Genomic DNA, 18,055 nt, shown 5'->3' on the forward strand with positions numbered 1-18,055 from the left:
AAGAAATTAAACAAAGCCATCAATGAACTCCCTAAGAAAAAGTCTTCAGGCTAGATGGTTTACAAGTGATTCTACTGAATAGTTAGAGAACAATTCCAATACTATACAAATTATTTGGAAAAATAGGTGAAGAAGGAATCCTACCAAATTCCTTTTATGAGACAAATATGGTGCGGATACTTAAAGCAGGAAGTAGCAAAAAATGTAGAAAGAAAATTATAAACAAATTCCCCTAATGAATATTGATGCAAAAATTCTAAATAGAATATTAGGAAATAGATTACAGCAATTTATCACCAGAATAATACACTATTGCCAGGTGGGATTATACCAGAAATTCAGTGGGTGGTTCAATATTAGGAAAATGATCAACATATTGACCACATCAATAACAAAACTAACCAAAATCATATGATTATCTCAATAGATGAAGAGAAAGCATCTGAAAAAATACAGCACCCATTGCTATTAAAAACACTATAGAGCATAGGAATAAATGGACTTTCCTTAAGATGATAAACAGTATTTATCTAAAACTATCAGTAAGAATTCATTATATGTAATGGGGATAAGTGAGAAGTATTCCCAGTAAGATCATGGATAAAACAAGGATGGCCATTATCCCCACTATTATTCAATATTATACAAGAAATGTTAGCCTTAGCAATAGGAGAAGAAAAAGAAATGGAGAAGGAAGGAATTAGAATGGGCAAGGAGGAAACAAAGCTATCACTCTTTGCAGATGATATAATGGTATAATTAGAGTATCCTAAAGAATCAACTAAACTACTTGAAACAAAAAAAAAATGAATGTTGCAAACTATCTTTACATGTAATTGGGGAAAAAAATAGAATAACCATTTTTAAAGGAGAGTCCAATGACTAATGTGGAAATCACAAAAGAAATATACACACATATTCAAAACATTGACTAATTACAATAAAGTTTAAATCAACATCAGACTGGAAATGAAAAATAGAGCTTCAGCCTGACCTATTCAAATTGAAGTGGAACAAGGTAAAGCTCTGATTATCACCATTTCCTGCATAAGTTTGACTACTATAAGCAGCTGTACAGAATGAGGAAGGCAAAAAAGAAAAATCTCAGAAATCACTTTAGCCAGCAAATCCTTGAGCTCCTTGCAAAATAGATGGACATGACCTTCAAGGGCAACACTGGTTTTGGAATTTGAACTCATATATAAAATTTTGCATAAGAGATTGGGGAGGATTTATAAGATGGACAACAAAAAACAAAATTTAAAAACACCAGAACCTAAGCTTGATATTAATGGCCAAATGAGCTACATTATCCGAAGAAACATTCATTTAGTAGAAAAACAACAAAAAGATGAAAAATTGATCACATTTTGTTATGTGTGTAATGTATTTTGTAGAAATTTTTCACTGTCAAAGTTAAATTATGCATTTGGATTCAACACCATAGTCCTAGTTGTATTATATGAAGAAATTAAAATGGTACCTTTTATGGACCAGTCCTACATCAGGGATGTATAGGAGTTCAAGCTTAGGAGTGGAATGCAATGAAAAGCTTGTATACCACATAGCATCCAATAAAAATAAGTTTGACAGTAAAAAAAGGGATTTAATAAGGATACAGAACCAATTCAGGTAGAATGCCACTGCTTTTAAATTCTAGATTTGTCACAACAGTGGCAGCCCAAAAGCTGTATGAGAGTTCCATAAAACCTGAGGGCCACCACCTCTTTAAAAATTGGACCTTTTATGCTCCAAGGTAATCAGAAAAACCCTATCAATAGATGAAGCCCCCCCAGTAACTCTAGACCAATGAAGTCCAAAGAACAATTCTTGCCCCTTTAAGGAAAAAATAGCTCTGTCTACATGAAACAATGTTGCTCAAAGACCACATCTCACTACATTCTTATCCTGATTTTTGTCCCTACCATTAAGGCCTCCCTTATAACAAACATTTAAGAAAAACTTATCACAAAATTATTCTGTCTCAAAGCATATGCAACATATATTTGCAGCTACCCACCTCTCTACTGAGAAGGGAAATGTTTATTATCTGCTTTCTGGGAAAATATAGTTCTTGCCTCAAGAAGCTTATAATCTAATGAGGGGAAACAATGCATAATACATACATAAACCAAGATTGGCCATTGTAAATTCAGCTGCTTCTTTTTATTTTTAGTTTTGTAAAACATAAAAACTTCATCTGTTTTTTATTAACATTATTGTAGGCATATACATATATTTCCTGATTCTGCTTACTTCACTGTGTTTCAGTTTTACAAATCTCCCATGTTTCTTTGAATTCCTCATAATCATTTTTTCTTATGGTGCAATAATATTCATATACTACCATTTGTTCAGTCACTCCCTAATCTTTTTCCAGTTGTGGTTTTGAGGTGTTGCCTGTGGTGGTGCTGTGGTGGGTTTGGTTTGGTTTTTTGCTTCCACAAAGAAAAGTATCAACAGTTTTAGTGAGTTTTCTCACTCTAATGCATATGTTAAGATTATTTATGCACCTTCTGATTATTCATGTTAAATGAGATATGAAAATAGGAAGCATATACTCACTAGAAAATGTTCACCATTGCCATGGAAGATACTTTGTTCAGGATCCATTTCGAAGAGGAATTTCCTATAAATGGCTAAGTCCTCCAGATAGGTTTTTGTTCTGTGCGTTTTTGTTTTTTTGGGTTTTGGGTTTTTTTTTTTGTGGGGCTAATGAGGGTTAAGTGACTTGCCCAGGGTCACACAGCTAGTAAGTGCCAAGCATCTGAGGCCGGATTGAACTCAGGTCCTCCTGAATCCAGGGCCTGTGCTTTATCCACTGTGCCACCTAGCTGCCTCCCTCCAGATAGTTTTTGTTTGGAAATCTATCAGTTGCTCTGTTCCAAGTCTGTGAACATCATGCCACTCTCCCAGGCTCAGCTCATCACCTGAAAGTTCATGGCAATGGGAGGTTGATTCAACTCTGTTACTCCACACCTTCTCAGCACTCTCAGTTTGAAAACTACTCCCAAAGCCTCCTTTATAGAAGGCTCAGAACTTGTAAGCTAAAAACATTTCCCCTCAGCACATTGCTTGGTTCAACTTCATACCCTCTGGTGCTCTCCTCTCCCTAACTTTCAGATTCCTTTTATGTATTGCTTCCCCTCATTAGATTATAAGCTTCTTGAGGGCAAGAACTATATTTTCTTTTTCTTATTTGTATCCCCAGCACTTAGCACAGTGCCTGGCACATAGTAGAGCTTAATAAATGTTTATTGATTGTTGTTTGTGGATGATATTTTTATTAATTGCAATCAAGCCCCCAAGATTTCTTTAATAAGATCTATGATTACTCATCTTTCACCATCATAGCTAATATTTATTTAATGCTTTAAAATTCTGAAACACTTTACAAATATTTTCTCATTTATCCCCAACAAACCACCTGGAAAGTAGGGTACTATTATTTCATTTAGAGATGAAGAAAAGTAAGGCAGATAGAGTTTCTGCCTTGCCTAGGATCACAGTTTGGTAAGCGTCTGAAGGTAGCATTTATTAGGTCCCTACTATGTGTCAGGCACTGTGCTAAGTGTTTTATAAATATTATCTCATTTGGTCCCTCACAAAACCCTGGGAGGCGATCCTATTGTCTCCATTTTACAGATGAAAAACTGAGGCAACATAAGTTAAGTGACTTACCCAAGGTCACACAGCTAGTAGAGCCCTGAGGTTGGATTTGAACTCATTCTATCCACTGTGCCACCTCACTGCTTGTCTAATAATCCATATAGGACAAACTAAGTAAGCTGAAAAAAGTCAAGGTCCATAACATTCTATATGAAAATGAATAGGTAAGATGTAAGTGTATGTTTAATAAATATGTAATGTCTATTTACACACATAATGTTAACAATAGCTAATATTTATATAGCACTATGTGCCAGGCATTGTGCCTAGGGTGTTTTACAAATATCAATTAATGGGGGCAGCTAGGTGGCACAGTGGATAAAGCACTGCCTTGGATTCAGGAGTACCTGAGTTCAAAATCCAGCCTCAGACACTTGACAGTTACTAGCTTGTGTGACCCTGGGCAAGTCACTAACCCTCATTGGCCCTCCAAAAACCCCCCCCCCCAAAACAAATATCAATTAATTTGCTTCCCCCGCAACCCTGGGAGGTAGATGCTATAATTATTCCTAATTTACAACATGAGGAAAGTGAGGCAAACAGGATATGTAATTTGCCTGGGTCCACACAGCTAGCAAGTTCTGAGGCTTTGAAATGAGGTCTTTTTAAAAAATTATTTATTATTGACATTCTTTTATTTTTTTAAATTTTGAGTTCCACATTCTCTCTCTCCCCTCCTTTCCTATCCATTGAGAAGGCAAGCAATATGATATCAATATTAATATTTCCATATTAATGGAAAACAAAGTGAGAAAATTATAACTTTAGTTTGCACTCAAAGTTCATCAGTTCTCTCTGAAGATGGATAGCTTTTTAAAAATTATGATCTTAGGGGCAGCTAGGTGGCGCAGTGGATAGAGCACCGGCCCTGGATCAGGAGTACCTGAGTTCAAATCCGGCCTCATACACTTAACACTAACTGGCTGTGTGCCCTGGGCAAGTCACTTAACCCCAATTGCCTTACTAAAAAAAAAAAAAAAATATGAGCCTTGTGGAAGTATTGATCAGAGTAGCCAAGTCTTTCACAACTGATCCATCGCTACAACATTGTTCTTACTGTGCACAATGATCTCCAGTTCTCATTTTGCATCAGTTTCATTTAGGTCTTGCCATATTTTTTCTGAAATCAATCCTTCACCATTTCTTATAGTACAATAGTACTCCACACAATCATATACCACAACTCATTCAGCCATTCAACTGTGAATTTAAAATTGGATATTAGATCATAAATCTCCCCTACTTAACCTTTCCCTTAATTTATCTCCCAAACTAGTAATGGAAGCAGCTTTTGGTTTTCTAGATAGACCTTTTTATTTATAGTTATGATAGTCACAAGGTGATGTTGGTTAGAAGGATAGGAAAGTAGAAACACAATACAAATCGTCTTAAGTCTAAGCTTAGTCTATATTCCTTATAACAACTCACCCTAACCGACAAGGCCACCAACCGACAAGGCCACCTTTGGAGAGAGAGTCTGTGCCGCGCCGTCAGGAAGTCCCGCCAAGCAGGCAAAAAGGCTCCTGTGTCTAGCAGACAATCATTATAAGTCTCTCCCCCACTTTTAGGGTGACATGTGTTTCTTTACTCTGGGGAGGTGAATGGACTGGTACAAGGGCATTCAAAAAATCTGGATCTGGGAATATATGGCTTTCATTATCTATGTTTCCATTCCTCCCCAAGACCCCGTCAATCCTGTGCCCTCCTCTGAGAGGGACCTTGGGTCACCATTATTCTGGTACTGCCTTTCTGTATTCCTCCGAAAAGATCTATTCCTATTTTGATTTCGCCTATAATTAGATTTAGACCCCAATTGATGAACATCCCCTCATTTTTTCTAATTCTTTGCCACCACAAAAAGATCTGATACTATATTTTTTTTGTATTTTTTGTACACATAGGTCCTTTTCCTTTGATACTCTTTGGGATATAGAACTAGTATTGGTATTGCTTGTGTCAAAGGGTGTGTACCAGTTTACTACTCCACCAATCATTTATTAGGGTATCTATTTTCCCTCATCCTTCCAGCATTTGTCATTTCTGATAGGTGTGAGGTGATACTGCAAAGTTATTTTAATTTGCATTTCTTAATCCGTAGTGATTTACAGGCATTTTTTCATATGACTATAGGTAGCTTTGGTTTCTTCTACTGAAAACTGCCTATTCATATCCTTCAACCATTTATCAATTAAGGGAATGGTTTCTTATTTTTGTAAATTTGACTTAGTTCCCTACATATCTGAGAAACTTTCTGTAAACATTTTTATTTACTTCATTGTCTATAGTACCTTTTAGTAAAATGTAGTTCCCCCTGAGATCATGATTGCTACTCTCGCGCTTTTTTTTACTTCAGTTGAAGCATATTAAGATTCAGCTCCAACCCTTTATTTTAGCTCTGTTTGTGTGTTTCTGTTTCAAATGTGCTCTGATAAACAATATTCTGATTCCTGAGTCTAATCCATTCTGCTATTCACTTTCCATTTTAAGAGTTAGATCATCCCATTTACATTCACAATTATGACTGTCTTTTCCTCCATTCCACAGTCTTCTATTTATCCTTGTCTCTCTCTTTTTATCCTATCCCTCCTCAAAAGTTTGTTTGCTGCTGTCCACTGACTCCTTTAATCCACCCTCCCTTTTCTCATCTGCAACCATCCCTTCTCTTATCTCCTTCTGCTCCTGTTTCCCTATTGGGGTACACAACTGAGTGTGTATGTATGTATGTATGAGATGTATGTATATTTCCTTCTTTGAACCTTTTTTTTTTTTTTTTGCGGGGGCAGTGGGGGTTAGTGACTTGCCCAGAGTCACATAGCTAGTAAGTGTCAAGTGTCTGAGGCCGGATTTTGAAACTCAGGTACTCCTGAATCCAGGGCCAGTGGCTTTATCTACTGCGCCGCCTAGCTGAACCTTTTTCTGATGAAAGTGAGATCCTTTTTTTTGAAAAGTGAGATCTAAACACTGCCTGCCACACATCTCCCTCCACCATTTTCCCTCTACTGTAAAAGCTCTTCCTTAAATGCATTTTTTATCTGAGAAAATTTTCCCCATTCTACTTTTCCTTTCCCTCTCCTCCAGTACATCCATTCTTTTTCTCAACCTTCATTTGGAGATCATTCCAACATAATTGACTGACATGCATGCCTTCTTGTCTATGTAAACTGCCTTTTAAACTGCCTTAATAATGAAAAGTTATTAGACATTACATGTGTCCTTCTTCCCATATAGAAGTGCAAAAAGTTTAAACCTTATTGAATCCCTTTTGAGTTCTCTTTAAATTTAAATTTTTACACTTCTCTTTGAGTCTCTTATTTGAAAGTCAAATTTTCCATTCAGTTCTGGTCTTTTCATCAGGAATGTCCTCTATTTTCATTAATATCCATTGTTTTCCCTTGAAGAATTATCTCAATTTTCTGGTTAGGTTATTCTTGGTTGTAATTCTAGCTCCTTTGCCTTCCAGAATATAATTTTCCAAGCCTTCTGCTTCTTTAATGTGGAAGCCACTAAATCTTGTGTAATCTTGACTTTGGCTCAACAATATTTTAATTATTTCTTTCTAGCTGCTTGCAATATTTTCTCCTTGACCTGGTAGGTCTGGAATTTAGCTATAATGTTCCTGGGAGTTTTTATTTTGGGATCTTTTGCAGGAGGTGATCAGTGAATTCTTTCAATTACTATTTTACCCTCTGGTGCTGAGAGGTTGAAGCAATTTTCTTTGGTGATTTCTTGAAATATGATGCCTAGGCTCTTTTTAAAAAAATCACAGCTTTCAGGTAATCCAATAATTCTTTTTTTTAAAGCAATAAACATTTATTTTATTTTTTCTAGTTACATGTAAGGGTAGTTTTCAACATTCACTTTCATAAGATTTAGAGTTCCAAATTTTTCTCCCTCCCTCCCTCCCTTTCTTCCCCCCTCCACAAGATTGCAACCAGGTTTATATATGTAAAATCCACAAGTGTTCTTTTTATCATCAGTTCTTTTTATGGGGGTGCGTAGTAAGCTTCCTCATTAGTGTCCTTGGGATTGTCTTGGATCATTGCATTACTGAGATTAGTTAAATCATTCACAATTGCTCACTGAACAATACTGCTGTCACTATGCACAATGTCCTCCCACTCTACTCACTTCACTATATATTGATGTTCATTAGTCTTTCAGGTTTTTCTGGGATCATCCTGTTTGTCATTTCCTGTAGCACAAAGATCATTCCACTACATATTATTATTATTATTATTCCCATTATTCCTCAATTGATGGAATTGATTCTCAATTCTTAGCCTCCACCCAAGAGTTGCTATAAAATATTTTTTGTATATTTTCCCCCTTTTCTCTTTTTCATGATTACTATTGTTAACTGTTTCCCTTCCATCCTATTCCCTTCCCCATGATATTTATTCTATTATCCATCTTCTTTCATCCTATCACTCTTCAAAGGGGATTTGCTTCTGTCTGTCCCCTCCCCCACTCTGCCCTTCCTTCTTTTGCCCCTCTCTCTTTATCCCCTTCCTCTCCTATTTTCCTACAGGGTTAGAGAAATTACTCCACCCAATTGAGTGTGTACATTATTCCCTCCTTGAGCCAATTCTAATGAGATTGAAGTCTTTGAGCCAATTCTGATGAGTGTTAAACTCATTTACTGCCCAGATTAAATAGATTACTCCACCTAATTGGGTGTGTCTGTTAGTCCCTCCTTGAGGCAGCTCTGATGAATTTAAGGTCTTTGAGCCTTTTCTGATGAGTGTAAAATTCATTTACTGCCCTGCTCCTCTCCCATCTCTTCCCCCACTCAATAAACCTTTTCCTGTTTCTTTCATATAGGATTTCACCTCTGCCCTTCCCTCTCCCCCAGTGCATTCCCTTCACCCCTCAATTTAACCCTAAAGATGTCATCACCTAGCTAGGTGACACAGTGGACAGAGCATCACCCCTGGACCCAGGGGGATCCCAGCCAAAACCTGGCCTCAGAGACAAGACAGTTGCCCACTGCATGACCCCAGGTATGTCCCCCAGCTCCAATTTTTGATGATTCTCTAGGGTCTTGTATTTGAAAGTCAAATTTGCCATTCAGTTCAGGTCTTTTCATCACAAATATCTGCAAGTCTTCTTTTTCATTAAAGTCCCATTTTTTCCACTGAAAGATTATGATGAGTTTTGCTGGGTAGGTGATTCTTGGTTGTAATCCCATTTCCTTTGCCCTTTGGAATATATTCCATGCCCTCTGGTCCTTTAATGTAGAAGCTGCTAGATCTTGTGCTATCCTGACTGGGGCTCCACAGTACTTGAATTCTTTCTTTTTGGCAGCTTGCAATATTTTCTCCTTGACTTTAGGGCTCTGGAATTTGGCTGTAATATTCCTAGGAGTTTTCCTTTGGGGATCTCCTTCTGGAGGTGATCAGTGGATTCTTTCAATTATCTATTTGAGCTTCTTCTTCTAGAATTTCAAGGGGCAGCTAGGTGCACAGTGGATAGAGCACTGGCCCTGGATTCAGGAGTACCTGAGTTCAAATCCAGCCTCAGACACTTAACACTTACTAGCTGTGTGACCCTGGGCAAGTCACTTAACCCCAATTGCCTCACCAAAAAAAAAAAAAAGGACTAGAATTTCAGGGCAGTTTTCCCTGAGAATATCTTGGAAGATGATGTCCTAAGCTCTTTCCTTGATCATGGTTTTCAGGTAGACCAATACTTTTTCAATTATCTCTTCTGGACCTATTTTCCAGGTCAGCAGTTTTCCCCAAAGATATTTCACATTGACCTCTATTTTTTATTCATTTGGATTTGCTTTATTGTGTCTTGGGTTTCTCATAAAGTCAGTGGCTTCCACTTGTTGATCCTAATTCTTAGGCAATTATTTTCATCAGAGAGCTTTTGTACCTCCTTTTCCATTTGGCCAATTTGACTTTTCAAGCTATGGACTTTTTTCTCATGTCTTTCCTGTGTCACCCTCCATTTCTCTTTCCAGTTTTTCTTCTTACCTCTCTATCTTTATCGTCAAAGTCCTTTTGAGCACCTCTATGGCCTGAGAACCAATTCATATTTTCTGGAAGCTTTAGATATAGGGGCGCCTGTATGTTGACATCTTCCTCTATGTGTGGCACCTCGGTCTTCCTTGTTATTGAAGAAACTTTCTATGCTCCTCACCTTCTCTGTCTGCTCATCTTGCCTTTCTTTTACTTGACTTTTAGCTCCTTAAAGTGGGGCAACTGTTTCCCAGGCTGCAGTATCCCAAGCTTAAGAAGTCCCAGGTGGTATGATTTAAGGAGGATCAGGTTCTTCACTTGCCTGGCCTGTTCCCTGGTCCATAGATGACCCAGAGCAACTTGCTAATCAGTCAGGGTGACTGTGGGGTTGGGCTCCAACTCCTGTATCAGCACAGCAGCTCCCTCCTTCTGACCTTCCAAGCCATTCTTGGTTAGAAGATGATTTCAGCACATTCTTCTGTGAGTTTTGCTGCTCTGGACATTTTCCTATGGCGTTATTTGGATATTTTTTGGAGCAATTGTGTCATGAGTTCAAGAGCTCACTGCCTTTCCTCCACCATCTTGGCTCAATCCAATAATTCTTAAATTATCTCTCCTCATTCTATTTTCTAGGTCAATTGTTTTTCCTATGAGATATTAAACAGTTTTGGGGCAACTAGGTGGCACAATGGATAAAGCACCAGCCCTGGATTCAGGAGGACCTGAGTTCAAATTTGGCCTCAGTCACTTGACACTTACTAGCTGTGTAACCCTGGGCAAGTCACTTAACCCTCATTGCCCAGGGCAGGGGTGGGGGTGGGGAGGAGGGACAGACAGAGAGAGAGAGACAGAGAGAGACAGAGAGAGACAGAGAGAGAGACAGAGAGAGACAGAGAGAGAGAGAGAGAACAGTTTTTCTATTTTTCATTCTTTTGACTTTGTTTTATTTTTTCTTGATGTCTCTTGATGTCTCATTAGCTTCCACTTGTTCCAATTCTAATTTTTAATGAATTATTTTTCTTAGTGAGCTTTTGTACCTCTCTTTCCATTTGACAAATTCTCATTTTTAGTTTTATTTAGTGAATTTTTGTGCCTCTTTTACCAATTCTTATTTTTAGGGTGATATTTGATTCATTATGTTTGTGGCTTCTTTTGCCAAGCTATTAATTCTCTTTTCATAAATTTTTCTATCTCATTTTTCCCCAATTTTCCTCTACCACGCTTTCTCTTCTTAATAGTATATTATTTTTCCAACTTCATGTGAAATAGTTTTCAACATTCATTTTGTTAAGATTTCTCCCTCCCTTCCTCACCCACTTCCCCAAGACAGCAAGCATCTGATAATCATTTTACATTATAATCATGTTAAACATATTTCTACATTAGTCATGTGTGAGAAAAGGATCAGAACAAAAGGGAAAAATCCCAAAAAGAAACAAAAAAAGCCAACAACAAAAAAGTAAAAATAGTATGCTTTGACTTTGATCTGCCTTCAGACTCCCTAGTTTCTTTTTCTGGATGTGGGACAGTGTTTTCCATCATGATTTTTTGGATATGTCTTGCATCATTGTATTGCTGAGAAGAGCTAAGTCTGTCACAGTTGATCATCACACAATGTTGCTATTACTGTGTACAATATTCTCCTGCTTCTGCTCCCTTCACTCAACATCAGTTCATGTAGTCCTTTCCAGGATTTTTTGAAATTCATCTGCTCATCATTTGTTATAGCACAATAGGATTGCATTACATTCATATACCACAACTTGTTCAGCCATTCCCCAATTGATGGGCATTCCCTCAATTTCCAGTTCTCTGCCACCACAAAAAAAAAGAGCTGCCATAAATATCTTTGTCCATGTGAATCCTTTTTTATGATCCTCTTTGGGATACAGACCTAGTAGTGGTATTGCTGAGTCAAGGGGTATGCACGGTTTTATAGCCCTTTGGACAATAGTTCCAAATTACTCTCCAGAATGGTTGGATCAGTTCACAACTCACCAAGAATGTATGTGTTCCAATTGTCTCACCTCTTCCCAACATTTATCATTTTGCTTTTTTTGTTATATTAGCCAATCTGATAGGTGTGAAGTAGGTATGTCAGAGTAGTTTAATCAGCATTTCTCTAATCAATAGTGATTGAGAACATTTTTTTCTAATGACTAGATAGCTTTAATTTCTTCATCTGAAAACTTCATATCCTTTGGCCACTTCACAACTGAGAATGAACTTGTAATCTTATAAATTTCATTCAATTCGCTATAATTTGAGAATGAGATCTTTATTCAAAATCACCTGGCTGTAAAAAATTTTTCCCAGCTTTCTGCTTTCCTTCTAATCTTGATTGCATTGATTTTATTTGTGCAAACCTTTTAAATTTAATGTAATTAAATGATCCATTTTGTATTTCATAATTTTCTGTCTCATCTTTAGTCATAAATCCCTTTTCTCTATATGTCTGACAAACTATTCCTTCCTCTTCTAATTTGCCTATGTATCACCCTTTATGTCTAAATCATGTACCCATTTTTGACCTTATTTTGGTATATGGTGTAAGATGTTGGCTTATGCCTATTTTTTCCTATATTATTTGCCATTTTTCCCAGCAGTGTTTGTCATATAGTGAATTCTTATCCCAGAAACTGGAGTCTTTGGTTTATCAAATAGTAGATTGCTAATAGTGCATTTACTACTGTGTCTTATGTAACCTGTGATGTTTAAAATCTAAATGGTGGTCACCTTAAATCAGAAGCTTCAGCTCCAGTCTAGCCTAGAGTTTCCAGCCTGGTTGGGTTCTTCCTGAAGTCCTCCTCCATGAGCCTGCTTTAATCAGGACACCCTTTCCGCAAGCTGTTTGTGGAAGCTTTTTTATACATCTGGAACAGAGGCGGTCCTTACACCCTGCTTCATCAAGGTGATTGGTTGTCGTCATCCAAATCCATTGTCCTTTGAAGGTGTTCTCAAGTTGAGTTCACAGTCTAGTTTCTGAGAACAATACCTTCTTAAGGGCTAGCCAGGTGTGATTACAATCTCAATTAACATTGGATACAATCCAATTAACTTGAAGAAGGCTTAATCAGCAGTCAGTCACTCTCACTTGATTCATCAGTATAGATTAATCTCCAGGTGGGTCTTTGAGTATCTGCTAAATCCCATTATTTCATCACATACCTAAGATATTCCACTGATCCTCCACTCTATTTCTTAGCCAGTACCAAATAGTTTTGACGACTGCTGCTTTATAATATAGTTTTTAGATCTGGTACAGCTATGCCACCCTTCCTTTGCATTTTTTTCATTAATCCCTTTAATATTCTTGAACCTTTTGTTCTTCCAGAGGAATTTATTATTGTTTTTTCTAGCTCTATATAATAAATTTTTGGTAGTTTGATTATATGGCGCTGAATAAGTAAATTAAATTAGGTAAGTTATCATTATATTAGCTTGGCCTAACCCATGAGCAATTGATCTTTTTCCAGTGTGTTGAAATCTGATTTTTATTTGTGGTGAAAAGTTCTGTAATTATGTTCATATAGTTCCTGGGTTTGACTTGGCAGGTAGACCTCAAATATTTTATATTGTCTACAATTATTTAATGGAATTTCCCTTTCTATCTGTTGTTGCTGGGTCTTTGTTAGTCATATAAAAGAAATGCTTGGGGCAGCTAGGTGGAGCAGTGATAGCAAGAGCACCGCCCTGGATTCAGGAGTACCTGAGTTCAAATCCTGCCTCAGACTCTTAACACTTACTAGTTGTGTGACCCTGGGCAAGTCACTTAACCCCAATTTCCTCACTAAAAAAAAAAAAAAAAATGCTGATATTTATGTCGGTTTACTTTTTTATCCTGCAACTTTGCTAAAGTTGTTAATTGTTTCAAATAGTTTTTTTAATTGATTCTTTAGGACTCTCTAAGTATAACCATAATATCATCTGCAAAGAATGATAGCTTTGTTTCTTCCTTGTCTATTCTAATTCCTTTAATGTCTTTTTTTTCCTCTTCCAGTCCCTCAGGCTCACAACCTAGGAGTCATCCTGGATTCCTCACTATCTCTCATTCCCCATATCCAAGCTGTGGCCAAGGCCTGTCAATTTTACTTCTCAAATGTGCCCCCTTCTCTCCTCTCACATTGTCATTGCTCTGGTGTAGATAGACCCTTATTACCTCATGTCTGGATGATTATACGGTGGACTAGTGGATCTGCCTAGTCTCTCCCCACTCCAGTCCATCCTATATTCAGCCACTAAAGTGACTGTCCTAAAACACAAGTCTGATCATGTCACCCTTCTACCCCCAAAATTCCATTGGCTCCCTGTTGCCCCCTGGAGCAAATACAAAATGTTCTCTGTTTGGCTTTCAAAGCCCTTCATAACCTAGCCCAGTGCTACCTTTCTAATATTACATATTACTGCTTGTTCCATACTCTTTGATTCAGTGACACTGGTTTCATGAACAACACTCCCATCGCTCAGTTTCTGGGCATTCTCTCTGACTGTCCCCATCATGCCTAGAATGCGTTTCCCTACTCTACTCAGACTACTGATCTCCCTGGCTTCTTTTAAGTCCTAACTAAAATCCTACCTTCTATAGGAAACCTTTCCTTACCCCCATTTTAATGATTTCCCTGTTTATTTTGTACATAGCTTGCACTGTGTGTATTTGTTTGCATGTTTCTCTCCCGTTACACACTTACTAGTTATGTGACCCTGGCAAGTCACTTAACCTCATTGCCCTGGAAAAAAAACAAAACAAAACAAAATTTATTCTGAAGGCATCCTCTCTGCAGTGAATGAAAATACTTAATCTTATTGAATTTGGTTTTAAAAAAGCATTAGCTGAGAACTATATTAATCTGAAAAAGAACCAACTTTATTAACAACATTTTTAAGTCCCTTCATATCACTTAACTTTCACCCTCCACAGTGATAGCTTAATTTTCTATGTGAAATGAAATTCATTTAATCTTAGCACTGTTTTCCCCCTTAGATTACAGAAGGAAATATTGCAACAAATGATTCAGCAATAATGTTTGAAAGTATGGGAATGTTATTATAGTAACTCCAAAGAAGACCCAAATTTTAAGCCTTTGAATTTCATAGTATGTGACGTGAATATGCAGCGGCTACTCATGAAACTTGAGATTGGCTTAAAAACTTGCAAGGTATGAAATATTGTGGTTTGTGTTCATTGTTTTTAAGATACATCCTTGGAGGGGCAGCTAGGTGGTGCAGTGGATAAAGCACTGGCCTTGGATTCAGGGGGATCTGAGTTCAATCCAGCCTCAGACACTTGACATTTACTAGTTGAATAACCCTGAGCAAGTCACTTAACCCTCATTGCCCCACCAAAAAAAAAAAAAAAAAAAGATGTATCCTTGGGTTTCTCATTCCTGTTTATCAACAATGATTATTTTTATCTCTTAATCAACTGTGCGTTCAAACTGGCTGTTGAGAAATGTGAGTTTGCCCCTAATATGATGAATGATGACATAAGGTTTTTTATGGAAATAACATGTTACATACATAACCTCCCCTTTTTTTAGCTTTTAAAAACTTTTTAAAATAGTATTTTCTTTTTCTAATTACGTGTAAAGAGAATTTTAACATTCATTTAAAAAAATAATAACCATTTTTATTTATAATTTTGGGTTTCCAATTTTATCCCTCTTTCCCTCCCTTCCCTCCCCCTTCCTGAGATGCAAATAATGAGATATGGGTTATGCATGTATGATTGTGTAAAACATTACCTTATTTGTCATTTGTACAAGAAAACTTGATTAAAAGAAAAAAAAGAAGTGAAAAATAGCTGCTTCAGTCTTGTTCCATCAATATCAGTTCTTTCTTTGGAGATATTTGGATATACAATCCCAAAGACTATTAACATTCATTTGGGGTGGGGGGGCAATGAGGGGTAAGTGATTTGTCCAGGGGTCACACAGCTAGTAAGTGTCAAGTGTCTGAAGCTGGATTTGAACTCAGGTCTCCTGAATCCAGGGCCGGTGTTCTATTGGGGCAGCTAGGTGGTGCAGTGATAGAGCACCAGCCCTGGATTCAGGAGGACCTGAGTTCAAATCCGGCCTCAGACACTTGATACTTACTAGCTGTGTGACCCTAGGCAAGTCACTTAACCCCAATTGCCTCACAAAAAAAAAAAAAAAAGAATAACTACTGTTGCTTCTGCCTGCCCCAAGTCTCCCTTTGAATGCAGTCCATCCTCTATTCAACTACTAATGGGATTGTCCTAAAGTACAGGTCTGACTGTGTCAGCCCCTTACTCAACAGAATCTAATGGTTCCCTGTTGCTTCTGAGAAATATCAAATGGCTCTGTTTGTGGCATTCAAAGCCCTTTGTAATGTAGTCCCCCTCAGTCTTCTTAGATCTTACTCCTCAACATATACTCTTTGATTCATTGACACTGGCTCTACTGGCTGTTCCACAAACACAACACTCCAACTCTCAACTCAAAGCATTCTCTCTGACTACTCCCTCCCTTGTCTAGAGTACTCTCTCTCCTCTGCTCTGACTACTGACTTTCTTGGCTTCCTTTAAGTCCCAAATACAAACCCTACCTTCTACAGTAAGTCTTTCCCTAACTCCTCTTAATTAAAAATGCTTCCCTCTGTTAATTAATTACATCCTATTTATCCTTTATGTAGCTTGGTTTTATATATGTTTGTTTGCATATTGTCTCCCCATTAGATTGGGAGCTCCTTGAGGGCAGGAACTGTCTTTGCCTCTTTTTTGTATCCCTAGAACTTAGCACAGTGCCTGGCACATAGTAGGCACTTCATAAATGCCTATTGATTCATTGATTGATTGACACCCTCAACAAAAGTAGAGAGTTAAAAGTGATGGGTATTAGGGTGAGAGATAATGAGTTCTCTTTTGGGCATGTTGAGGTTGAGATGTCTATAGGGCATCTAGTTTGAAAAATCTAAAAAGCATTTGGTTATGGGGCCCCGACCTTGAGACTGGGGCTGACTATATAAGAATCTGAAAGTAGACCATGGAGAAAATGATCCTTTCCATCCTTGAGAGCTAATGAGAATACCAAGAAAGAGAATATAAGAAAGAATGGAAGAGGACACAGGACAGACACGGTCAATTCCTACTTAGAAGGTGGAAGATGCATGGTGATGGAGCAAAGGAAAGGGAGAAGGGGCAGCCGAGAGGAGAAGGAAGGAAGGGAAGGACAACTGAGAAACAACCAGAAGATTTGCCCATTAGTCAGGCAGTCAACAAGCAGTTTGTTTTCTGTCCTCCTACTCTGAGAATTGAGTGCGAGGGAAGCAAAGGAAGGTGGAAAAACTATTTTCAAGACATTCTAGGCGGGAGAAAATATGTCAGTAACTAGGTACACACAAGTTATGTAGAGAGAGAAGGTAGAAGGCAATATGAAGGGAGAGAGATTCCCAGCAAGGGGTCAGAGGAGAGGGGTCCTAGAAAGTGCTCCTACAGAAGTTAGGCTCTGAGCTGAGTCCCTGAAGAAAGTCAGGGAAATCGAGAGGTGGAAGTGAGAGGGGCAGGGCCTTCCAGCCATGAGAACAACCAATTCAAAGACAAGGAGATGCCAGTACAAGTAGACTGGAGTAGTTGAATCATATAGTGCAGAGAGGTAAATAAAAATGTAAGTAGATTAGAAATGCAGGAAAGGCTCATGCTATGAAGGGCTTTACATGCCAAACAATTTAGAGGTTTCAAGGAGCCACTGGAGCTCACTGGGAGAGCCATGCTTCATAAAAAACACTTTGACAGAGAGCTAGAGGAGGGACTGGGGGGAGGTGGAACATTAGGAGGCTATTGCAAATGCCCAGACAAGAGATGAGGAAGGCCTGCAACTAGGCTTGATGATGAAGAGAGAACAGGACTCTACTAGAGATGTAAGGTCAAAAGCCAGATTGCCCAGAGTTGAAAAGTGAGATGAGAGGAAATTGAGACAATGAGAGTAAACAGCAACATTTCCCCCCCAAGTATTTCATTGTGAAAAGGAGGAAAGATGCAGGACGATAGCTTTGGGGGGGGGCAGGTTGGCAGATAGTAGGGTATGGTAAGGCTTTAAAAAAAAAAAAAAAAGATGAGGGGATACTTGAACCAGTTTATAAGATCAAGGACACACAGAAAAATATCTGAAGATTAAAGAGAAAAGGGCAATGATTTTTGGAGCAGTCTTCAGAAAAGATGTCACAGGATGGACCAAAGTACATGTAAAGAGGTGGCCTTAGCAAAAAGGGCCACCTCATCATCTGAGACTAGGGTCAAGGAGAGAGGTTAAGGAATTATGTCAAAGGATTTTGAGAGATGTAGAGAATGGGAAAGAAGGAAGGTCACAAGGGCTAGGTGGCGCAGTGGATAAAGCACTGGCCCTGGATTCAGAGGACCTGAGTTTGAATCAGGCCTCAGACACTTGACACTTATTAGCTGTGTGACC

At 38.1% G+C, this 18,055-nt stretch overlaps 1 protein-coding gene across 1 annotated transcript in view; it reads left to right on the forward strand.

Moving 5' to 3' along the window:
- The window catches only part of CATSPERD (cation channel sperm associated auxiliary subunit delta), a 102,694-nt gene that overhangs the window by 40,439 nt on the left and 44,200 nt on the right, over nt 1–18,055 (forward strand). Inside the window, 1 exon segment of the mRNA XM_043990711.1 lies at nt 2,394–2,416. Coding sequence (XP_043846646.1) covers nt 2,394–2,416 — 23 coding nt within the window.

Source organism: Dromiciops gliroides, chromosome 1 (assembly GCF_019393635.1).
Source record: "Dromiciops gliroides isolate mDroGli1 chromosome 1, mDroGli1.pri, whole genome shotgun sequence".
NCBI classification, from domain to species: Eukaryota; Metazoa; Chordata; class Mammalia; order Microbiotheria; family Microbiotheriidae; genus Dromiciops; species Dromiciops gliroides.